The 26,230-nt window shown below is 35.7% G+C and overlaps 1 protein-coding gene and 2 long non-coding RNA genes across 12 annotated transcripts in view; 1 reads left to right on the top strand and 2 right to left on the bottom strand.

Moving 5' to 3' along the window:
- Positions 1 to 26,230, bottom strand: part of LOC122720721 — a 78,808-nt gene that overhangs the window by 34,595 nt on the left and 17,983 nt on the right. For 8 of the 9 annotated variants that reach the window (XM_043947697.1, XM_043947676.1, XM_043947634.1 and 5 more), the window contains exons 5-6: positions 22,315 to 25,458; positions 9,786 to 10,275 (exon numbers count right to left, since the gene is read on the bottom strand). In XM_043947697.1, the coding sequence (XP_043803632.1) occupies positions 9,786 to 10,275; positions 22,315 to 25,458 (3,634 nt within the window). The remainder of the gene's footprint in view (positions 1 to 9,785; positions 10,276 to 22,314; positions 25,459 to 26,230) is intronic. The other variant, XM_043947686.1, reaches the window with a different exon arrangement.
- Positions 1,102 to 2,427, bottom strand: LOC122720796. Of its 2 annotated transcripts, XR_006347817.1 has the most exons (4): positions 2,284 to 2,427; positions 1,914 to 2,167; positions 1,562 to 1,813; positions 1,102 to 1,480 (listed from the first exon to the last, which is right to left on the bottom strand). It is a non-coding gene; the product is annotated as an uncharacterized LOC122720796 (long non-coding RNA). The 2 variants fall into 2 exon arrangements; XR_006347816.1 differs by having other exon boundaries at positions 1,102 to 1,813.
- On the top strand, positions 11,900 to 17,335 carry LOC122720773. The gene is made up of 3 exons (XR_006347809.1): positions 11,900 to 14,739; positions 16,104 to 16,161; positions 16,240 to 17,335. It is a non-coding gene; the product is annotated as an uncharacterized LOC122720773 (long non-coding RNA).

Here is a 26,230-nt window from a genome sequence, read left to right as displayed (position 1 = left end):
AAACGCACAAGTATTTTTTTTTCTCTATAATAATAATGAATTTGATATTGAATTTGAAATAATAAATATGAAATTTTATGAATAAATTTTGTAAGTATATACATATATTGTAATAATTAAAAATATGTCAAATGTACATTGTAATATATTGAAGACGATGTACACCGAAAAGATTAAGTAGATACTTAAAATGATACGTCACGTAAATGAAATGATTTAACTGTAGAATATTAAATCGTTGCTGCCTCTATCATATCTCTGTGACGTTCGTTTGTCATAAAGACAATAATGTTCCGAATATGGGACATGAAACGGTATTAAGCGAACGAGAAACGATTCTTTTTTTTTTTTTTTAATTCTACAACTAATTCTAAAACTAGTTCAGTGACGCAAATAAGTGACATTTCTGCGTTCTGATATTGCGAGTGATCGCTGATCGAGAAAAAAAATTCTCTGAGTCGATACATTTAATTACATTATTATTCATAATTATTGAAAATTAATTTGACGATAAAAATAAAAAAAAAATCTTAATTATTTTTTTATTACAATGCAATGAAAATAGATAAGATGAAAAGATTGAACTATTAAATTAAATTCAATTATAAATTGAACAAAATTTTTCTAAACGTCTTATATTTTTAAAAAATAGATTTTCTGTATATTATGATTGTTACTTTTCAACAACTGCACAATATATTGTAATATATTGTAATAATTAAAAATATGCCAAATGTACATTGTAATATATTGAAAAGGAAGTACATATACACCGAAAAGAATGAATAGATATTTAAAATGATATATCACGTAAATGAAATGATTTGACCTTTGCCACGCTAGAATTTCTAAAGTCTTTGTATTCAATCGATTTTGTTTCTGTATATTAATTAATATCTTCGAAGAAAAATGTCCAGACTTATGATATTCTCGTACGAAATGAAATAAAAAATTGATATTTACATCAATATTCATATTCATATTCATATGTTTGACATAGAAACTGAAATTAAAATTAATGTAATAATACATATATGTCTGACTTATAATGCATTAAATTTAATTATGATATACTTTCCTTCTATTTTTACCGTTATCCACCAATCACGTCAGTCGCAAATCGCATATTCATCGATATGTTAAAATATGTAACATTTGACTTTCGAAACGTATAGTAACGATTTACACTTGCACTTTTTAAAAATCATAAGCAATTTAAGAAAATAACATATTCGTAATTCACCTTGTCTCGTAGAACTATGAATCCTAATAAAAATTAAAATTTTTTAAAAATTATTCGAGAAAAAAAATTATTACGAAAAAATCTAATTTATGTTTATCTAAAACTTTAAATGCCTCCATATAGCCATATGAGTGTGGCTACATAATTCGGGTACCGGAACATATATGTGTGTATAGTATATAGAAGTCCACACCGAGTTCTCCCGACTGCTTGTGTTCGTCGATCAATACGGCATGCCTGAAGAACAGAGAGATCAGAGACGAGGAAAAGAGAGAAAGAAAGGGAAATAGAGGGAAGTATTGTTAAACCAGTGGATACCAGCACTAGGACACGACACTTGAAATCGTCGATTTCGAATTCTCTGTGCCAACCACTGCCCCACCAACCGAGATCCACCGGCAAAAATATTCTCTACTTTCGAATGCAACGCCTGTCTGGTTGTAAATCGACCGTTTAGCCCTTTGAATTCGAGAATAAAACCGACAGGTCGCTGGGAATAGCTTTTTCTGCCGCAATAAATGTCAATTTTTCGAATGTCTCAAGGTAAAATTGCTCGAAATACATTGTCAGCTATGAAATGAATTATTTAATATTTTTTTGAAATGCTTGTTCGATTCAAATAATATTATTAATTAAAATTAGCGAATTGTAAAAAATAAAATATCCAAACCTGATTTCATATATTAAATGAATCTAAATCACTACAGGAGATCCCATTCTTCTTTCATGGATTAAACAAAATCGTTTCACCCTAAGTGACATCAGCTGTTTTCTCCTATTTCACTCCCTCCAACCCTGCAGTTGGAGCCAACAAGAAAACGTATAAGGTTATTGACTCGAAGCCTTGCAGATCGAATTCCTAGCTTTTCTTTTTCTTTTCTTCAAGATTCCACTATCCGTTTCCTCATCTCGATTTCAATACTTCTAAGAAGCAGAAAAGACATTGGTAACGACGAAGATTGGCAAAAATGATTAGAAAATGATCCTCTCGTCAATTTAAAAATAATATCACTGTCTAAACACTGCGAATATAACCTTACATTTGTATACAGTTTATAATCTCTTCAAACGTTACAAAATACAATCGTCTTCGCTATAGTGATAAACAATAACTATTCAATAATAAAATTGTGATTTCGATCTCTTCGTCAACTCACTCACCGACAGAACAATAACAATTTCAATCTTTTCATCGATAGATCACTGTATGCTAAACACAAAATTATCGCCATGTTGAGATATATAGGCGATGGTACTGCCTCTAGAGTTCACTGACAAAAGTATCACTATATACGTACCTATTTCAGTGTTCCTTTTTCGATTCAAGAGAGCTTACGTAATCGTATCGATGCAGTACGAAGGTAAGCAGGAAACGGAGGAGAACAAAAAGAAAAAGGGAGGTAACAAACGAGCAGCAAGGGGTAATGGCAAGGAGGTCGAAAAAGAGAAAGAAGAGAGGTTGGCGACGAGCCAAAGTCTAGAGGGCGCCGTCGAGGCGGCTCTCCCAGGAAGGAAAGAGAAGAAATATGGAACAGAAATTAATGCTCCGTCGAATCTGGATCCGTCTTCGTTGCGGATAAACGGAAATGAGCGAAACAGAAGTCGGAAAAGTTTTTTTCTTTCAACTAGCTAGTTACTTTTGCGCGTCAATGTTGCACATTATTAAATATATGTACGAGAAAGAACAGTTTCTTCTATTGTCTATTCATGAAAACTTCCAAGTGTGTCGCGTGCAGTGTAAACGAACAGTTTGGGTATTATACGACTAACTGTGCATTGGATCGTCTCATGGGTTTGTGCGATGTACATGACACTTCAGACAGATATAAACTTCTTACTAAACGTCAAAGATTAAAGATTCTATCCAATTGAAATTGTTTATCTTACAAGAAAACATTTTCGACCTTTACCTTTAAAGGAAGGATCGAAACGAAAAATCGAGGACGCGAGTTCGCTCAACGTAATTATAAGCATCGCTTAAAATACACACGGACCACCGAAGTGACTCAATGGATCCACGCTAGTGTAAAGCCTTATGCTAGAATGATAATTTCTTCTCGCTCTGTTTATAGCGTTCACCGGCCATTATCGATCGATCGATTATTGCGTGATGAACTAAAAACATGCTTCTCTTCCCTTCGATTCAATTATCTTTGAACAACATTTCTCCGCCGCTTTCGAGAATCTGACAGACACAATGCGCGATCAATTTTTCATCGAATGTTCCTCTCTCTCTCTCTCTCTCTCTCTCTCTCTCTCTCTCTCTCTCTCTCTCTCTCTCTCTCTCTTTCTCTCTACTTTTTTCTTTTTTCCTTCCTCGTGACAAAATACAAACGAAAAAAGAAGGGAGAACGGATAGAAAATCGCGATTACACACGCATCAAAGAACGTTGTATTCGAATGCGAAGCGAGAGGGTCGAGGTTGTCTCTTTATTTCATGAAAAGTAACAAAAGGAACGAGAAGAGAGAGAGAGAGAGAGAGAAAGATAATAGGCTGGTCTAATTATGCGAGATTCAAAGAGGATGAGCGCGACGATCGAACAAGCAAATTGAAATATCAAGTTCGAGTTCGGTAATTAGAACAAATACTCGACGTGGCGGTGGATGATGGACGTTAAAGGTTAACGGTCGATTCAAACAAGCGAGTGAGCGATGAAAAGTGCGACGGATTTTGAGAGGAAGAGCGAAAATCCGTGATAGGTGAAAGTAAATGAGTAGTAGAGTAGTGAACGAGAATTCACTTCGGCAGATGAATTCGAAATGAAAGTGCTTCTTCCTTCAGTCACCGTCGTCAATTTCGTTGTCATCTGCGACGAGTAATGTATCGTTTTGTATGTACAGATACGGTATATGCATATATCTAGAATGTTTTGCTTTTTCTTTTTCTTTTTCTTTATTTTTTTTTTTTTAAATTAATTTTTGATTATTGAATTATTTATCATCGGAGAAATGTATCGTTTTGTATGTACAGATACGGTATATGCATATATCTAGAATGTTTTGCTTTTTCTTTTTCTTTTTTTTTTTTTTTAAATTAATTTTTGACTATTTGAATTATTTATCATCGGAGAAATTTCAGTCGATAACACAGTCTGAAAAATATTATCCTCCAATGTTTTTCGAACGACACATATCTAATATTAATCGCGAAGAAAGGATAATAAAACGATGCTCTATCGTTACACAACACACTATCGCGTGATATTTACCATAAATATCGGCCGAGATTATATTTAATCGCGGGATAAAATTAAATTTATATCCCTCCCCTATGTATTTCTGTCGCGTGCAACAAACGAAAGAGATAACAAAAAGGTATTCGAAAGTCGTGGCGTGTGAGACACATAATAACGTGGCGGTTTCAAAGGGCAATAAATCCTCCTCGCTTGTCTCATCGTCAAGGAGACCTAAGAATCGAACGATCGAGTTGGCTCGCTCCCACGATGCCAGCTCGTCATCCCACTGAACTGTCTCGTGAAGCGTAATCTTATAATTATCGACCTTTATTAAAGGTGTACCTTTCATTCTCTCTTTATTCGTCTTTCAAATCAATGTGAAAAATTGCGACAAATTGAAGATCAATTGATATCACGAGTCTTGTTAATTATAATGATAAATAAATATTTTATCAAGAGAATAATACGATAAAAAGATTACCAATCATAGAAACAATAATAATAAAAATAAATATTTTACCACGAATCATAGAAATTATGCCTTGAACAATGATAAATAAATATTTTATCATTAAAAATGTTCCTTTTAAAGAGATTATCACGAATCGTAGAAACTATTGATAAAACAATAATAAATAAATATTTTATCAAGAAATGTAACACAAAAAGAAATTAGCACGAAACTATCGAAAAATAATACCTAGATAAATAAATGCTTTATCGTAAGGATTAGCACGAATCTATGGAAAACTATCGGAAATTTATTAATCGTGAAACGGGACATAGACGTCTCTACGCTCCGTACACGTGTTTATCGGAATGCTCGTTTAACAAAATAGAGAATCGAATGGCCGCTCTTGTTAAATGCAGCAGACCTTAACGATGCCAGCAAGACGAGCGCAACGAGAGAGCGAGGTCGTCGCGGAGTAATTATATCGGGGCTGTCCTCATCGTCCCTAGATCGATGCGTCTTTTTTACCAGAGTAACCGTAACAGACCGGCTGGCGAGATATATTAAAAACGAGAAATATTAATTTTCCAGAAGTTTTTTCCTCGAGCGATTAAGATAAGTTTTAACTTACTCGATGAATTCGACTCGCTCTTTCTCACGATCGATCATCGTGTCTCAGACATTATTATACGACTTAATATTAACTGTTTGATGATTACTATGATGCTAGATCATGTCTCACACAGCAATTAATATCCAGTTTAGTCTACCTGCTAAAATAAACATAGTGAACGATATCTTGTGTCGTACGAGGTTAATTGTTTCAACGCTTCCCGAGAAGTGTATTTTGTTGCGCAATATAATGTGAATTATACCAAATAGAGAAACGAATATTTGAATATCCCGCCAATTTTTCATCTACACGCTTTCTACGTCGTAAATCTACGTATTTTAAAGTATATATTCGCGAATTAATTACGAAAATTAGTTACAAAGTTTGTAAAATAAATACAAAAAATATAAATTTACAAATCGAATATTCCCAATAAACGATACACGTGTTAATCTCTCATTTAACAAGCAGACGAGTAATAATGGTTTAATTGCAAGAAAGAAAATAATATCTCTTTCCGTATCGCGTCAAACAAATTTTTGGTCCCCTATGATGAAAAAAATTACATCGATACGTTCGAAAACGTATCATAACGAGCCTTTTCACGCGAATCGCGAATGGGGGAAAGGCGTGGAAAGGTGGAACAGGCGAAGAATAGGACAAGCGGTATATTCGTAATGCTGATGTATGTTACGATATAACGTTGGCTGAAAGTCGGAGATAAATGTCGAGAGATTGTGAAAGTTTCCCTCTGTTCTCGACCGAGTCGATAAGAGAAATTGAAGTTTTTATTATCGTTCGATATCCATGTGAAATTCCGGATCGAATTGTAGAAGACTCGCGTGTAAAGTACAAATGTCGCAACGTATCTCGCGATTATCTGGCGGCGAGTCTCGGAGGGCGAGTTTCAAGCAATTCAAAAGTTGGCGCGCTACCGCCGATAAATTATAAACGAGGGCTTTGCATATACACGCATACACACACATACATACACAACGGTGACCTTGTTGCACTCGATGTCGTGTTTTATATATCGATCGAAGAACGATTTATCCATGGAAAAGGGAAATATATTGGAAATTGTCGAAAGTTTCGAAATTTTCAATTTTTTTTAAAATTGTTTTAATGTTCTATTTTTTTTGAGAAATCGATTGTCCTCGATCGAAGAAAAACGATTGGAAGCTGATGTAAGTCGAGAAATCGAAATTTTCAAAATTTTTGAAGTTTCGAATGCCCTTAATTTTTTAATATTGAGAAATCAAATATTCTTAATCGAAGAAAAACGATGAAAAAGGAAAAGTGCTATAATGAGTTCTAAATTCGAGAAATCAAAATTTTGAAGTTCTTGAATGTAATTAAGAAATCGAAATAATATAAATTATCGATAGAAAAGTGAAATATATTGAAAATAACGAATTGAAACTTTTTCGAAGAATTTAAAAAATTTTTTTTAATAATAATGATATCCTTAATTTTTATCCCTGAAGAAATTAATTTATCTCGATATTTCTAAAAATCGTTTCGAATTTTATTTTCTGAAAAATCGTATCTTCCAAAACGAAAACGATTTTTCGAACGATTTCGAAATTTTTTCCATGCTTGTGTTTCGATATCAATATATTTGAATAATGAGAAAGTTAGCAATTCTGCCTTCCATGAATCTTTTTCCATAAAATTTCAATGCTCAAATATGCGGAGGATACATATTTAACATTTATATAACCTTGATACAATTTGAATTTAATATTTCCAGTTCGCTAGAACGAATCGAACTTATCGTTTCGTATTGAAAATAAGATTCTTTCTTTTTTTTTTATATCATTTTATGAATATAACGAATGTTTACACGATCTGCTCTTATACTTTACGACGTATCGATAAAACCTTCGATATACCAACTCTATAAAAAGCAATTAAATTAATATTAACTCTTCGAGATATTAATTCTTTCTAATCAATTCTACGATAGCTGATATCTATATATACTTCCGTAATATCATTTTATAAACTTGTATTGTCGATATAAACAAAGTTATCGTAAAACTATTTCAATTTATCCTTCAGTTTAGAATTAAACATCGTAAGTAATATCCAAATATTTCGATCTTTTATTATCGATTGTCACGAGATATATGTATATCGACGGTTTTTTCACGTGAATTAGAAAAAAAATATCAAAGAGAAAATAATCGCGCGAAACTAATCGTTGAAACAAGAGAGACTTTTTGAAAAAATAATTCGAAAAATGCCAAAACCGTTGGAAAAGTGTACACTTTCGAGAGGACGTTCTTACTTTGAAACACGATACGTCATTACATAAAAAGAGCATTTGGTTGGCTCGAGGCAGCTCGAGGCACAAAAAACTACCGTCACGCCTAAAAACAGAATAATACTCGTAAAAAAATTACGAAAAATACACGTTGTAAATTTTGTTATTTATATAATTTTATTTATATAATCGTAAACTGTGTAACTTTTCTCCCCCTTATCAATATAAATATCATCATCGTCAAATCTACTAATTAAAGTGGAACACCTGGTGTATTTACGATATTACACGGAAAAGTGGCAGAGCATGAAATTTTTGAGCTCGATTGGATTCACACCGATCTAACCGATCCTGTCAATTAATATCGCCTCTCTGCATAAAATTCAATTTCCGTCGCGCGCGACCGCAAAGAGCCAAATTGCTTTCCTCGATTGGCCACACCTTTACGGATCCAACCGTTCGAAAATGGAAATGTACCGGGAGGTCGAGAGATCGAAAATAGATTCGAAAAAAAAAAAACATCGTTCGTAGAAGAAAAGATCTAAAAAAAAAACTAAAATTTAATTAAAAACATATCCTACGTTCTTGGTGTTGAAAAAAAAAAAATTAAAACCAGTTGAAAATAAAGCGATTATTAAAATAAAACTTGAATAACATTTAATTTATTCAGTTATTAATTGTATTAATTTCGAACAATTAAATTTTATCAATATATACACAATTTAGATCAGAATTTAATCGAAATAAATTCTCTCATTCCATTCGATTATAACGTTTCGTGGAAAAAGATTCGAAGAATTTTCAAAGAGCGTCTAGGTGAAATTTCAACAAGGGGACATAAGTGCAGACAATGCGTTATTATTCGCAATATCAGTTTTTAAACATTCAAGGTTTCAAAACGTTCAATGTTAAACTGGCGCCGGGTATATATATAGAAGGGAAACAGTTGTTTCTCTCTAGATATCGAGAATCGCATTGTCTCGGTTGTTTTGAACTGTGGGCCGGTCTCGATACGGAAATCGGCGGCACTTCAGACCGACTTAATCGACAAAATGTCAAAGGTGAAGCATATACTATAGTACTCTCGTCGCGCACTTTGATGCGCTTGAGCACGACGCGTTACAACAATATTTCGATAGATGTTAGAGAGGGAATTCGAACGGTCGAAAATGATGTGAAGACTGATGTATTAAAAATAAGGAGCAGCCTTATTAAATTTATTATCCTTTGAAACGTAGCGTTTTAATTAACGCTCTTCGTTCGAAATAACCCGCGAAAAATAATACGTCGCAACGAATTGGTACATATACGTACACGTGTCACTTAGTATATATATATATATATATATATATAAAACAAGAGACAAACGTTTAGAGAAATGATCGATGAAGGATATTATATCTACCCACAAAACCACTTCTAAGTTTGCCTTACTTTTATATTATCCGTTACAATACGTGAGAATGAATTATATTTCCTCTGGAAGGAAATAAAAATATAAAATTAGCTAACTCACGCGTTCTCAACGCATCCATTAGAGTTTCTCTCTCTTTCTCTCTCTCTCCCCTTCTCTTCCCTATAACGCTATCCAAGATCGACCTACATCCAATCCTACACACATCTGATTTTTCACCGCTCTTAATCACCTCACGTGATATTAAAATTGTATCGAACGAAACGAGCATTTAATTATCCACGTTCCCGATTTTCCAAGCTTTCGAAGAGGCTTCGAGGAAAGAAAAAAAAAAAAAAAAAAAGCAAGTAGAACCATACTTCGTAGACAGACGGAAGCCGTGCAAACGATCATCGAGCGATCATCTCCGTGTGATGCGACACGGACGTGTCGCGATCGAAGACTCGAAATCCGGTCGAGGAAGAAGAAAATCAATCGGGAAACGATCGAATTTCGAGAAAGAGGGATAAGAAAAAAAAAAAAAAAACTCGAGCAACATCGACGACGACATTGGCTCGGCTCGGGGAAAACCCTGGTAACTTAAAAAAAGGTTAAGAGGAAGAAAGGGGAGAAGACTCACCTTGACGAAATGCAGGTTCTCCTTGTCAAGGAGGAACTCCATGGATTTGTGTGGCCGTTGGTTGATGGTGGAGGCGGCGTCTTTGTCGCGGGGGCTCCTGTGCGAAGCGGCGACAGGCGACTGGGGTACGTGGAGGGCGTGCTCGGGCCTGGGCCGCGGGGCGGTCGAGGTGTGATTCAGATTGAGCAGGCTCCTGGTCTTTTTGCCGGTGGAGGCGGCGTTCGGGGTCGTGGTCGACGGCACGACGGCCTCGTCGAGGTCGGTCTCGAGCAGGCCGACCGGGCGCTCCTGGGCGGCCTGCATCGTGCGGGCTTTCGCCATCTCGATGGCCGCCGGATTTCCAAGGTCCGTGGCCGCGCGTCGGCGCGACGAACACGCCGCCGCCGTCGCCGCCGACGCGCCCGTCGACGCTCTCGAGCCCAGCGCCCCGAAGCGGGGCGGTTGAGGCGGCAGGGGCGGCTTGCTGGACACTGGCGCCCTCCCGTTCGCGCTGCGGCAAACAAATAATCAGTTTCGTTAATCGTTTCTTTTTTTTTTTTTTTTTTATTTCCTATCTCGCGAGTTTTCCTTCCTTCGTGCAACTGAGTTTTGGAATTTTTTTTCGAGTTGGGAAGAGAGGAGGAGGGAGGGAACGGGGAGGGGAATTTTTTTGACAATTTGACTCGGAAATAAGGTTTGGAAGATGGTGATGATTGGTAAAGAGTTGAAGAAGAATGGTTAGTTGAGGTGAAAATTGATAGAGGGTGCTCGATGTATGGGAGTGTTTTTGATGATAAATGATGATAAAGAGTTGATAAAAATAGATTTGGATTAGATATAGAAAGATTTCGTTTTGAAGAAGGATTTGGAAAGTGATTGAAATTATTAGAGGAACGTGTCAATAATTATAATTTGGATGATGAGTTGGTTATTAAAAAGTTGAAGAAGAGTTATATATATAGAATATAGGGTGAGAGTTGTGATAAAGATCGATAGTAATAAGTTTGGAATGGAAGGGGTTTGATTTAATTAGAAAGTTGTTGGATCGGTAAGAATTTGAATTTGAAAAAAAATCGTGCGAGTGTAATTTTCGTTTGGTTGCATTAGATATCTTTGATATGAAAGTTAACGTCATATTACAAAATAATAAATTTATTTTTTTCTAATTTGCGATAAGATTGCTATCTAGTAGATTGAACATAACGTTATGTAATTGTTAAAACGTTTGTAATATTCCGACATTTTTTTGTAAAATTGATAAGAGAAATTATCGAACTAATGACGAAAGTCGCTTCGAAAATTTAAAAAACTTAAATTCATCTTCTATCTATTTAAATATCATTATCTTAATTTGTTTCAAACTATGTATATTATATAAATTATTCAAACGTTTTCCAATGACTTCGATTGGTTATAGTTATTTGCCAAAAGATAACGTAGAATTTCTTCAATTCGCAATTTAATGGAATCATTTAGAGCTCGTATAACTTGAAATTATGGTTATATTAATTTTATATTAATAAATGCAATTTTCGACGCGTGAAATCACTGAAAAAAGAGAAATTTCTCTTCCAGAAAAGAATGTGAAAACGGTTAATCTCAAATATGATTTTATGAGTTATTTGCCTTGGCAATTTAAATTCATTGATTTTTAATTTATATAATTTATCTTATCAAAATTACTAATCAATATGTAATTACATCCACAAGTGTACGATATTTAAGATCGTTAAAAAATATCTAAACTATAATTTAGATAAAATAACTATAAAGAAAAACCTTGAATAATTTAAATGTAACAAAACAAAGTGATAATTTTAACTTTTAATACATTAACACGTTCACTTCGATTCAAATTTTCATTCCCTACGTAATATACCAACAAATAATTTCAAAATAAACTTAAAACTAATACGATTTCTGCTTTAAAAAAACAAAAATAAAAAAAAGAGAATACTTATATAAAGCTATATATATATATATATATCCAACATTCGATTTAAATTCATCAATCGATTCAAGGAGCAACTTTTAACTACTCAATACATCAACAAATAACTTAATTCCAAAACCACAAATCTACGATCGATAATTTCCATTCTATAAAAATAAAGAAAACTCAAACCTACACAAATCCAAGATCCAACATTTTTCAATCTAAATCGACTTCGATCGATCCAAGCACTTTTAATCACTCGACACAGATCCTCGAGCAAGCGTCGCTAAACCGTCGATTTTCAAAGTATCAAAAGACTTCGATGGCGAACGCCAAAGTCACGGTAGACTGATCTCGCGGCAACTTCCCAAAGAGAAACGGGCAAAACTAGCGGCGAACCGAGTCGAAACGCCTGCAGCATCGTCTACCGATGCTTTGGAAAACGAAACACGAGGATAATTGGCCCGAAAGCGCGTTTCGTTGAGCCGATATTACCACATATATACGTGTTTATGTACACAATACTTTCCCGCCACTTCTAGCACATTCTCCGCTTTGAAGTTCACCGAGCTATGCGCACACGCGTTCCTTCATTTCTCTCAAGAGCGCGCTGCGAATCCGTAGCAGCTTTCACGCGATTCGATCATCAATCACGCGGCTCCCGTTACAAGACGAAGAAAACGCGGAAGCTAGCTACGATTCTATCCAACCACTCGTCTCGACTGAACAATCATGGACCACTCTTGGAACTGTGTTTAAGAATGTTTTTGCCATTATGTATATTATTTTCTTACCATTATGAATCGAGTACCGTTTCGTTGGTTTTTCAGTGTGACCGTTTAATGGGAATTTATGGGAAATTGTTGTGGTTGTTTTAATATTCTGAATGTGTGAAAAGTTTGCATGGAGATTGCGACACGTACAAAGTGTTAATATATTCGTTATCGCCATTTAAAGAAGAAATACTTTGATTATGTCGATTTTATAGTATAATAAAAAATATGAGAATGAGCAAATCATTCTTTTTAATATACGTATTAATTATCTTCGTTTTGAATAGAACAAAATTTAAAAATTAATAATCAATGCTCGTTGAAGAATATTATACTCTTTGTATCGATAAAACTAAAAATCGAAACAAATAAAAATGTTGATCCAGACTTACTTGTTGAATTATAAGTGAACTGCGTGTAGATATATAAAAAACACAAAATACTCAAAACATAGTAGACATTATGATGTTTGAGGAATAAAGAAAATCTTTATTCAAGCTATCTTTTTTTTAATCATGTTCATAAAAGTTTAATTTTACATAAAAAAGTCCAGTTATAATTAAGATTTACGTTAGATAAACTAGGAAATAGAGTTATCTTATTCTTTCTGCGTTTCGCTTCGTTTAACGCAAACTTCAATTATTTATAACTTAATAAATATGTCTCGCTCGACATTTTTATACATTAATTTTTATATTCGTTATAATCTTTGTAAAATCGATTCTTCAAAAATATTATACGAATATATTAACATGTTTTGAAATGTTACAAATTTTTTACTTATTTATTCAATAATTATAAGTTTTAATCATTTCGTGTCGACTCATCGTTCGTTATTTATAGAAATTATTTTTTTTATTTAATTCGATTAATTAAAAAAATAATTTTATACAAACTCTTGCTTAGATATGCGATCTCGTGCGCTGCTGGCTCTATACTGAACTTATTAATAATATTGACTCGAGGAACATACGTACGAGGAACATACGTATGTAAACATTACGCGCTATAGGAAAGTATACGTAAACTCGACTGTAACTTCTTTGTTTCATCGATATACTCGTCGCGTAAAAATTTAATTTTCACTCGTCATATATTAATTCCCTTTAATTAATTATAATTTAAATCACGATGAGGATATATTCGAATTTTTGAGATAATAAATCATGCAAGGGATAAAATATACGTAAAAAAATACGATATTATACGAAAGTGAAATCAGTATTCATTTATTGAGCTATTACGTTTATCGATATCTATTTTCTAATCGTTATTTGCTATTGGCTTGAATGTGAATTATAAGAGCGCTTATTCATCGAAGCCTATTTTATCGTATCATTAATCGTGGTGGGAAACGATATGGAGAAAGATAAATCGCAGACTGAACTCTCTTTCATTCTACAAGAGATTATCAGATCGAACATTTTTCCACCTCTGATCCACCCTTTTACACAAAAAGAAATAAACGAAAGATAAATAATACGTATCTTGCGTTTATCGTATCTTGCTATTATCTCATTTTTCAAAAAATTCACAATAATAGTATTTTTCTACATTTTATCCCTTGTATGATTTATTATCTCAAAAATTCGAATATATCGTTATATATCGCTCGAGTTTTAAAAGTTTTCGATCCAAATGATCATTCTTCACGGATCGTGTAGCAATTTAAAAAGATAAAGCAATCCTTAAAAGTTGAATTAATAATATGAAAGGATACCAAAAATTTTTAAATTATTTTTCTTTATTTTAAAAACCGTTTTTCGTTTTCGTGAAAAAAAAAAAAACAAATCAGCATAATATTCGAGTTCAACGAGAAAGCAGAAACCGAAACGATAAATTTGAAGAATTCATAAATTAACATTTAATTTTTAATTTGTTTCCATTCTGTTTGACGAATCGTTTCGAAAGCATTCCAATGCAAATGGCTGAAAGAAGGACGCGGTGCGTGCGCACGGAGAAAGACGATTCGACTTTTCCTTCGCAGACAGAAAAGGAACAAGGTGCAGAGGAACGATTGAGAGCAATTGAGGCGATCGTTCGATTTGGATCTGTCTGAGTTTTAAGCACCCACTCCATTCTGCGCGACCAACCGCAGACGTTCGTTCCAATGCTTGAGTACGCACTTAAACGTCTGAATCTTCGTCTGCAAAAATACTACGATTCTTTCCAGGGAAAGTGACCTCCGTGATCTTGGACAAAGTGATCATAAGGGATCTTGGACAAACATGTTTCTGTTATCCCTTCTTTAATTGATTCAACGTTGGTACGTACCATGTTTGAAATTAATCGTAACTCGTATGTATATATATATATATAGTTCTTCAACGAACATATAATAATTATTATACGTTCTACTTTTTTTTCCTTCTAATGTTAATTCTACTCACACGATTATTATTGAATATTGTAAGCGAATTTAATTTAATATTTTAAATGGATAAAACAATATATATATCGTTCTTCAACGAACATATAATAATTATTACATTTTTTTTCTTCTTCTAATGTTAATTCTACTCACACGATTATTATTGAATATTGTAAGCGAATTTAATTTAATATTTTAAATGGATAAAACAATATATATATCGTTCTTCAACGAACATATAATAATTATTACATTTTTTTTCTTCTTGTATTAATTCTACTCACACGATTATTATTGAATATTGTAAGCGAATTTAATTTAATATTTTAAATGGATAAAACAATATATATATATATATATATATATGATTATTATACGTTCTTTTTTTCTTCTAATGTTAATTCTACTCACACGATTATTATTGAATATTGTAAGCGAATTTAATTTAATATTTTAAATGGATAAAACAATATATATATAATTATTATACGTTCTTTTTTTCTTCTAATGTTAATTCTACTCACACGATTATTATTGAATATTTTAAATAGATAAAACAATATATATATATATAATTATTATACGTTCTTTTTTTCTTCTAATGTTAATTCTACTCACACGATAATTATTGAATATTGTAAGGGAATTTAACTTAATATTTTAAGTGGATAAAACAAACGATAGAAATTTATTTATTTATCAAATTATTTATTTATCAAAAAATCAGAAGAGAAAACGTGTAAATCTACGTGATGAAATTATTGAAATTTTGTAATTCTTGAACGAACGTGTGATAATTATTATTATTTTTTTTTAATATTAATTTTACTCACACGATAATTATTGAATATTATAAGCGAATTTAACTTAATATTTTAAATAGATAATTTATTTTAAATAAATAAAAGATTAAAAAATAAATTTATTTTAAATAAAATAAAAGACGTGTATACAAGTAAATCTACGTGATAAAATTATTGAAATTTTGTTCTCGAATGAACATTTCTAATATTAATTCTATTCACACAATAATTGAATAATGTAAATGAATTTAACTTAATATTTTAAATGGATAAAAGGATAGGAATTTATCAAAAAAATCAGAAAAGAAGATATATATATACAGATAAATTTACGTGATGAAATTACTGAAATTTTGTTTTCGAACGAACAATGTGTGATAATTATTACACTTTTAATATTAATTCTATTCACGTGATAATTGAATAATGTAAATAAATTTAATTTAATATTTTAAGTGGATAAAATAAACGATAGGAATTTATCAAAAAATCAGAAGAGAAGACATGTATATAGGTAAATTTACGTGATGAAATTACTGAAATTTTGTAATTCTCGAATGAATATGATGTGATAATAATTTTTTTTTTTTAGTAATGGATAAAATAAACGAATTTATTAAAAAAATCAGAAGAGGAGATATGTTTACATGTAAATCAGATATACGTGATGAAATTACTGAAATTTTGCGAATATATTACATATAGTTTGATATAGTGACTCGAAGGATACAATCACAGGAACACGAAATAAAAGGAATGTCGCGAGCGTCATGTTGACGAGAAAGAAACAAGGATTATGCGGATAACACACATAACATCGGTCGACGATGCAGCTTCGTTCTGGTCGTGAGATCATATTTATAAATCGAGTCGCGGAACGATGATGGAGAATCTTTGAATATCTCTTCTCTAAAATTAGGAGGATGGTCGAGGAACGGTTTCGAAATTCTCGCGGCCCATTTCGAGGTCTGGAAATATCACGAGAACGGGAATGAAAAACACATCACGAGGGCACGAAATTTCTAATTTCTTACTACTGAGAAGATTCGACGAAATCGACGAGAAAATTTGGAAAATATTTCATGAAAATGGACGACGAAGAGAGAAACCTTTTTTAAAGGCAAAAACAATTTCGAATTCCGGATGAATATTGGAAAAATTTATATTCTCGTAGACGAGAACGATCGAGAAGAAGAAAGTATACGGTTCTTTGAGTGGGATTAATTTAAAAGGAGATAAAATTTGCGTAAGAAATAGGTTATAATTAAACAGTAACTGTTATTCAATTCTATTGTTGTCAATTGCTGCATGCAATTCTTGCATCTATTAATATTTTATTGGAAAATTGCTAATATTAACTATTACTCATAACATTAACTATAAAGAACCTTTATTATTGCTTGCAAAAATATATCTGTAGATATATTATTCCGATTGCATAATAACGTATAATAAAACAGGAATAATTTTTGCAATTTAACGATCATTCAATTTTCTCGTATCTTCTTAGAGCGTAGATAGTAAGCTTTCTTCCTCATAAATTTTAATCAATAAAATTATATTTGAATTAGAAATAAAATTATTAATTATTAATATTATTGTTTACAGTAAATTTCTTTCAAACCGTTTATACCGTTCCTGATGTTACACCGATGATTTCTAATCCATCTATCTTATCTACACCTCTGTTGTTTACATATAAATGATCAGAAAAATAAACTTATGAAACCAATAAACACTCGCCATTTATAAACGAGCCACGCACGATTGGAAAACACTCGTTCAACTCACTTTTTTACCATTTCGAAACGATATCATGGATATCGACGTCTAATAATAAGAAAAAAATTTTGAATTTTAAAAAATTGAGAGAGAGAGAGAGAGAGAGAGAGAGAGAGAGAGAGAGAGAGAGAGAGAGAGAGAAACACCTATAAATTCTAGTCAGACAAAATTATCCTATTCAATTATAATACTCGCAGTGACTAACTATGGCAATGAATAATCAAGTTTCGATATTAACATATATACGTAACGAGCAGAATAACACGAATACCGTAAGTACGCAATTAAACGTGATCCTCTTATTGTTTTATTATTCGCATGAATTTCCCTCTTCTATCTCTCTCGAATCATCGCCACGAGGCCAACAATTTTTCAATCAATCATCGTCATCGTCTTGTACATCATCTTCCTCGAGAGAATATTTTTCCCCCTTCGCGGGGAAATATCGAGTATCAATGCTGATCATCCTCTCAAATCGGATCGGCGGAGGGACAAGAAGCGAATTATATTTATGCCTTGCACAGCCGTGCCGCTAACTCGAGGTATGCGCTCGCCAACACACACGTATACGGTTAAATATACGCCTGTATAGATGTAGGTGTAACACATCGCGAACATAACCTTATTAATCTTGTTCCATTCCACAGCCAAGTCCGGAAGTCGTTCGAGGTGGTCCGAGAAGAACATCGCCGTCCGTCGTCGCTCGCCTGAATTCTTTTGCCCGAGTATTTTTGCCTCGTACTTGTTGCCTATCCACGTAAAAGAAAGAAAGGGTCGATGTTTTCATCTATTTTCCTTTCTTTCTTTCCTTCCTTCCTTCCTTCCTTTTTTATCTTTCTTTCTTTCTCTCTTCCTCCCTTCCTTTCTCCCTTTCTTCCTTCCTTCTTTTCTTCCTTATCTTTCTTTATATTTTATTACTTACTTTGTTATTTCCAGTTTTTTGGTCGATTAACGATATTTTTACGCATGAGCGGATCCACCAACACATGACAAAATTGTATAGGAGTTTGTGAGATATATAAATTTTCGTTATGTGTACGTATTTATTACAATAAATTGAATCGCTAAGAGGGAATATTTTCTATTTATATTATATTTGTGTGAGAGAATTTGTGTGCGTGAAAATATATTTTCTTTTTTATAAAAGTGAGGTAAGACATTGCCAAGAAAATGTTTCGTACAAACGTATCGTGGAGATGACGCATGTTATTGAGCATTGTCGCTCGCAGACAATCACTGGCAACAAAAGTGAACGTGCAATTTATGTTTCCATTTTTCTTTTTTGGAAAAAAAATTACGTTTTCCTGATGATTTTTGAATATATAAACCGATTAAATAATATTTATTTAAAACGATTTCAAAATTTATACTTTCAATCCTCACGATCATGGTTTTATATTATTTTTGTATTTTGTATTAAAGGCACCACGTTTCTTGGTCGATGATTCGAAACTTTATTTTAGCTACTCAACGATAATATACGAGTATATGCACGTTCAAAGAAGAACACGATTTAAAAAAACACGGTAAAAGAAAAAAAAAAAAAAAAAGAAAGAGTGATCTAAAATCAAAAGCGGAGGAGGCACAAAGGAGTGGATTCGGCGAAATTTCACGAATGTCCACAAAAACTAAAGCGGAGGGGGATTGATTACGCCTCTCGTAATTCCAAGAGGCTATGGTTCGAGAGATAAGATCGGGAGTAAACATCATCCAGATGGAGAGCATCGTGAAGAATTCGTTTCCTAAAATGCGAAGTGAGTAGACCGCTTGTCCGATCGTCGAACTATCAAGGAAATGAATCATTAAATGAGCAAGGGTCGTGGCAGAGATTAAGATTAATTGCCGGAGATGTCAAATCGAATCCCGTGATGATCCATGAATATGAAGGATGATCCATAATTATGGTATCACGAGGAAGAGGCATGGTTGAAACGTGGAAATATTTGGAATAATTATAGATTAGAAATAATATTTATCTCGAGATAAAAAAAAAAAAAAAAAGATTTTAGAAATTATTCGTGAAAAGAGTGATTCATAATTGTGGCGTTGTGAGAGAGGAAAGAAATTTAGAAAAATTTAGAATAATTGTAAATTATAATAATATTTATCTCGAGATAAAAATTGTATTATGTAGAAAGTAGAAGTTTATCTATCCATAAATATAAAGAAATATCTATAAAGAGATTTAGAAAAATTTAGAATAGTTATATAGATTTGAAATAATATTTATTATCTCGAGATAAAAAAAAAAGAAAAAGTATTTTAGTAGAAAGTACTTTTATCTATATATACTTTTAATCTATTATTGAAATTATCTGAAATTATCTATAAATGATAGATTGTTCTGTTGCAGAGATAAAGAAGAATGAATTGATTTTATTTGCGACTATATTGTTGAAATTTCTTAATACGAGTCGCGAATCCATATATATTTCCAATATATAAATATTTACGCAAAGTGTTTTTAAGTATGACTAAAAAATAAAAAAAAAAAAAAAATGATTTAACTAAAAAATTTTTTAAGATGCTTAATACAGGCTTCAACTATTCCGTCTAACATCAATCGTCCTAGTTTCATAAAGCTAGAAGACTTGTTATGACTTCGTGACATTATGATATTATGCCCCTGTTCTGTCATCGGATGACAACAGACTTAACACAGCCTGCTTTCAAACGTAAATACGTTATTCGATTTGATCGAATGACTCACGCGGTCTATCTCTCATCTTATCGCCAAGTCTATATTTCTAAAATTTCGTAGACACCCCCCTTCCAACCTTCATAAATTCATTCTTTCAAAAATACATTCATTTGTGAATGTATTTCTACGTATAATACTCTTTATCTATACGATGTTGATATATCCGTGAGACCTTTCGATGTCTAAGAAATCTAAACAAACACATATACGAAAATATCGCTTGAAACTTACTTATTAAGTTTATAAGCATAAATTGAAGTTTACGTTAATATTTATCTCTCGTTTCGATTATTATAATCCATAAAACTGACCTCTAAAGAGGTTATTTTTACACAAATATATCAACACTCTGTGTATTTTTAATTAATCAACAAAGCCTATTTTTTTTTCAACAATCATTAGACAAATGAAAATCCTGTTGGAAAAACAATTTTATAATTAACAACGCATTCCTAAACATCCGCCGTGTTCTCTGAAATACCTTCGAACGATCACGTTCCCACATGCCGATCGAGTTTCCACAGCGGGAAGCGGTTCGTTGGAAGAAGAGGGATACGATAAAGGTTAAACGACTCCGTTTGCCGTTATACACCGAATACAATTAGGTCAAATTACGTCAAAATGAGACGGAATGGGGCGAGAGTGAAATTCGATTAAGAGCGAGGTAGGGACGAATCGCATAGGGGCCGATGATCGGAATGTAAGCGCGAACGAGAGTGAAATCCTATCGATCGAACGAATCGAGAAGCCTGATTAGAGTGAAATTAGATGCGACACACCGCCGAGAAGATGGACGATAAACGACGAACGTCGTAAATGGCACACGGAATTAACGTCTCGTAGCGGGACGTCTCGTCGAAAGGATTAAGCGAGACGTAGCTGGAATTAAATGGAAAAGGATCGAGAGATGTTAAAATGAAAAAAAGGGGGAGGGAGGCAAGAAATTTTCGAAAAATTTTACGAAAAGCGAGAGCAAGTTCGGTTGAAAAGATTGTATTTGTTGCGAATCGTTGTGGTACTATTGTAATTTTATCATTCATTATCGCAGTTGTGCGATAAAGAAATGTTTAAAAAAAATCGGGAGAGGAGTGGGTGAAAGAGCGTGTTATTCTCCGGCAGCTGTTCAATTGTGACCGCCATTACGAAAGCCTCCTCCGTCGGTATCGCTGACCTCGTTATTGTTGTCTATTTAGCGGGGAAACCTACCACGGAAACGAATTCGTGGGACGTTTATAACGTATATTCAGAGAGAATATATTTTCACAATCAAATAAACTATTCGAATACGAATTTTAATCACACTTGCATAATCGATCCGTAAATAAATCAGAATATTCATATATATATATGTAGAAAACATATATAAAATTTCACGATGCAGAAATAGACTTTGTAAGACGATTATTCATTCAACATAGGTAATGAAAATCCGACTGATCAGTGAACGTGTTAAACGCATAAGGCATTGCAAGTATAACGTAACTATAATCATTGGTAACTATCAACGATACGGCCAAGTAGAAACTGAAGATCGAGGCGTATAAGGTTATGTATATGTATGTATAGATTCCTTTCATAATCCGCTAATTATGTAAGACATATTACGTTATAGGCTTTCGAGCAACGTCTGCGCGATTTTGCACCCGAGGTTAGATTACACACCACACCGATATAACCGCACACGCGTATCGCGAATTCTAGGTTTATTGTTCCTCGCGTGCGAAAAATATCTTCGCGAAACATTCGTCCGTTGTCTTCTCGTACAATATACCGAACGAAACGTTCAAATAAACGACAATGGAAAAGCTAAATGGTGTCGACATATTTTCCATCGCGCGGAAAGATAAATGTTTACGTGCGTCGAAGCCATAGAAGGCGGCACAAACCGTGATTCATACCGGGCTCTATATGTCCGCGCGAAATCGTGTAAACAATTGGTGAGGTCAAAGTCAACGTCGATCGACGCGCAACACTTTATTCTTCGATGTAGGGGACGAAGTTTCTCTTCTCGTCGATCACAAATCTTGTCGGTTACAAATGAAGAAGAAAAAAAAGATAAAAAGAAAAGAAAAGGTATTCGTTTCGCATTACGATATAAAATGTTTTACTCGTAAAAAAATATATTACTCGTAAAAACACCACGTGGCTGTTCCATACAAAATATCACATCGATCGAACACTCACCTAATATTGGAGGTACTTCGTTGAACGTCGGCGACAGTTCTGCCATTCCCGGTGTCCTCGGCTCTACTCTCGGCAACAACGTTCTGTTGTTGTTGTTGTTGATCCTGCTTTTGCCTCTCCTCCTCCGGAGGATGTAACGGAATGATGATATAATCCGGCTCCTTCTTAACCTTCTCCTCGCCGGTCACCTTCGCGCGATTCACTTGGCCGATCGTATCACTCTTTTTTTGCACCTCGGACCGCGGCACTTTCGATCTACCACTGAACCGTAGCCTCGAGAAACGTTGAAGAAATCCACCCAATCCACCCTTTTTCCTCTCCTCCTTCACGGTGGTCGCGGACGACGCGTCGACGACCATGTTTCGTTGAAATCTTGCCGCGGACGTGTCGTTGTTCCCGATGGTTGGCCCAACGATGACGGGTGATGCCGGCGTGACGAACAGCCGCGGTTTCGCGTTGGTGGTGGTTGCGGTGGTGGTGGTGGTCGTGGTGGCCGACATAACAGTCGCCGCGTGGCCCTCCTCCTCGTTGTCGTCGTCGTTGTCGTTTACCCTAACCGGCGCAGTTGTTGCCGCCGCGTTCTCCTCGTGACGTTTGTCGCGATCACCGCGATGATTCGTATCAACTGCCACGGCCACCGCTGGATTCCCACTCCGTTCACCATCGGGTTCCAGGCCGTCGCTGTTGCTGCTACCGCCTGGTGGGGGGCCAACGCCAACACCGTGGACACCGTGCTGCTGCTCGTGTCCCCTCGCTTCTTCCGCTCCCTCCTTCTCCCTCTCTCGCTCTCTCTTCTTCCTCTTCTTCTCCTCCTCGTTTTCCTCTTCCCTCTTCGTAACCTTCTCCACGGTAGCCTCCTTCTCCTGCTTTTCCACTATGACCCTCCACAGCAATTCTCCACTACCGTTCCTACCGTTGCAAGCCGACGACGATAGGACAGTGGTAGGTAACGTCGAAGGACTCTCGTTTTTATCCTCGCTACTCGGATCGTCGATCGGTCGATGATCCTCCTCCTCCTCCTCCTCCTCCTCTTTCTCCTTCTCCCGTTGGCCCTCCCGTTGCTGCAACCGCACGATTTTTTCCGGATAGAAATCACCGATGAACGATCTCTTCGAACAACTGCTCGCCTCGACAACCGTCACCGCGTCGCGTTCGGCGTCGGTGGTGTCGGTGATGGTGGTGTAGCAGTCCTTGGAAACCGCACTCGAAACCGCGGCCTCGTTACAAGCGTTCGAACAAACGCGTTCCAGGGTTGAGAATGATCGGTAAGGAATCGTCTCGTTTGAGCTCGTTCCCTCGGCCTGCGACGCGCTCCCCTCCACGCTGGAAGTTCCTATTATGGGTTTGGTCTCCAAGCAGGGTAAATCTACCTCGTCGTCTACTAGGGCACGGGCACTAGGATCGTCTCCATAGATTGAAAATGGATCCGAGTTTTTTTTTATCTGGCTCAAAAGCGTCCCCTCCTCCTCCTCCTCCTCCTCCTCTACCTCCTTCTCCTTCTGCCTCTCCCCGAGAAGCCGTTGGCCAAGCTCGTTGATCGGGATCCTGGTGAACGGGGCCGTCGAGAATTGAGTCGAGATATTCTCCGTCGATTTGGAATACGGCCTCGTGTCCATGTACGACGAGCGTTCCTCGTTGCGATAAGCCGCGGTCAGATTGGACGTGGAGCTGCTGCTCATCTGTTGCACCATGTCCGAGGCCCTGAGCCTGAGCGACGATTTGCCGGCGAGTATCGGCTCCTCGAGCTCGTCGCACGCGTCCATCCGTTGGAAAGCACCTCTGCACGATTGGAGAGCTTTGATGTAGTCGCACTGTTGGGCAAGCTCGTAACTCGCGTTGTTCAACACTTTACGTTTACGCCCCACGCTTCTCCCCCCCGCTTTCTCACCCTCGTTCCCGATTTCCCTCCGCCACTTGCCCGACCGAAAATTCCTCTCGTCTATCTCGAACTGCTGGGCCAGCTCGTAGCTCGCGTTGTTCTTCACCTTCCATGGCCGTTGCTTTCCGGACGGCGTTCTCTCAACCGTCGGCCCTCCGTCGATACCGTCGCTCGCCGCGTTACCGTTCGAGCTACCCTCCTCGAATTGCGAGCGTTTCAACTGCTCGATCGCCCCCATACCGTCCAACGCACGATCCTGAGTTTTCACCGTCGAAGTGACACGTTTCCTCGAGCAATGCTCCCCTCCCACGCACTCCTCCTCGACCATCCTCCCGTCCAGGATCGCGTTGTACGACGATCCCTGTTGGGTCCTCACCGAGCTCGAACATTTCTTCCTCTTCGCCTCCTCCTCCTCTTCTTCCAAACTCTTCCTCGATTGCCTCTTCTCGCCGCTCTGCACGCCGCTGTCGCTACTGCTCACTTCCGCCATTTCGTCGGGCTCGCGTGGAACACTCGAAGTATCGCTCACTGGAGAGGACGTATCATCGTCTCGCGTCGCCTCGACGCCGCACAGGTTCAAATCAACGGGGACGCTGGCTACCCTCGTGTAATTCTCGAACAGATTCGAGGAAATTGTGGCGAAGTGGTTCGAGGTGGGGAAGAAGGAGCGTGACGATGGCACGCGTGCAGACTCGTCGACGGTGGTTAGGAGACTGGGCGCGCTTTGAGATTTATCCGTGAATCTAAAATTAAAACAGTCCTCGTTGCTCCACCCTTGACGCTGGTGCTGCTGCTCGTGCTGCTCGTAACCGTGCAACTGCTGCTGCTCGTGCTGGTTGTGCTGGGTCTGGTAATGATGATGATGATGATGAAGAGGAAGATGATGGTGGTGATGATGATGATGATGATGATAATGATCGGCGACCATGTTGTTGCGTACGTGCGCCATATTGCCCGCTATATTTAACCTGGTCTGCAACAGACGGAACGAACTCGACACGCCAGCCTGGCCCGACTTCAGATCCAACAGGGCGTCCCTCTTCGACTCGACGCCGATCTCTCGAAGGTCGATCGTGTTCCTGTAATCCAGGGACGTGGCGTAGTTGCAATCCCCGAACACCATCAGTCGGTCCTCGAGCTCGACCGTGCCTGGCCGATTGTCCTTCGACGCGCGAGGAGCGCAACGCTCCTCGAGGTCCTCCTCCACTTCGTCGTCTTCGTCGTCGTCGTTGTCCTCGTATTCGTCGTCCTCGTGCCAAAAATCCCTGAATTCGATCGAAAGAGAAAATTTTTCCGATGGAGCATGTTGAATTAGGAAATTTATATAGATAATGATATAAATTTCGAAACAAGGTTAAAACAAGGTTACACGAGTAAATATTTTTATTGCGAGGAAAATAATTTTGAGGAAAAGAATGAAGGGGGTTTGTTTTTCGGAATATTGTTTTATAGATAGAAATTTTGAAGGAATAAATATTTTTATTGCGAGGAAAATAATTTTGAAAATAAGGAAATGAAGTTTCGAAATATTTAAAATTTGTTTTCTTTTATAGTTAAATTTTAAAACGAGAAAATTTGGAATATTGTTTTATAGATAAATTTTAAAACAAGATTCGATACACGAATAAATATTTTTATTGCGAGGAAAATAATTTTGAAAAAAAGGAAATGAAATTTCGAAATATTTAAAATTTTTTTTCTTTTATAGATAAATTTTAAAACGAGAAGATTCAGAATATTGTTTTATAGAATATTGTTTTAATTTTGAAATAAGATTCGATACAGGAATAAATATTTTTATTGCGAGGAAAAAATTTTGAAAAGAAGGAAATAAAGTTTCGAAATATTTAAAATTTGTTTTCTTTTTCTAAATAAATTTTAAAACGAGAAGATTTGGAATATTGTTTTATAGATAAATTTTGAAATAAGATTTGATACAGGAATAAATATTTTTATTGCGAGGAAAATAATTTTGAAAAGAAGGAAATAAAGTTTCGAAATATTTAAAATTTGTTTTCTTTTTCTAGATAAATTTTA

The sequence above is a fragment of the Apis laboriosa genome, unplaced genomic scaffold (genome assembly GCF_014066325.1).
Source record: "Apis laboriosa isolate Shangri-la unplaced genomic scaffold, ASM1406632v1 scaffold105_cov147, whole genome shotgun sequence".
Taxonomy (NCBI): Eukaryota; Metazoa; Arthropoda; class Insecta; order Hymenoptera; family Apidae; genus Apis; species Apis laboriosa.
The sequence above is the reverse complement of the archived record's forward strand: the minus strand, read 5'-3'. Positions and strand labels throughout refer to the sequence as shown.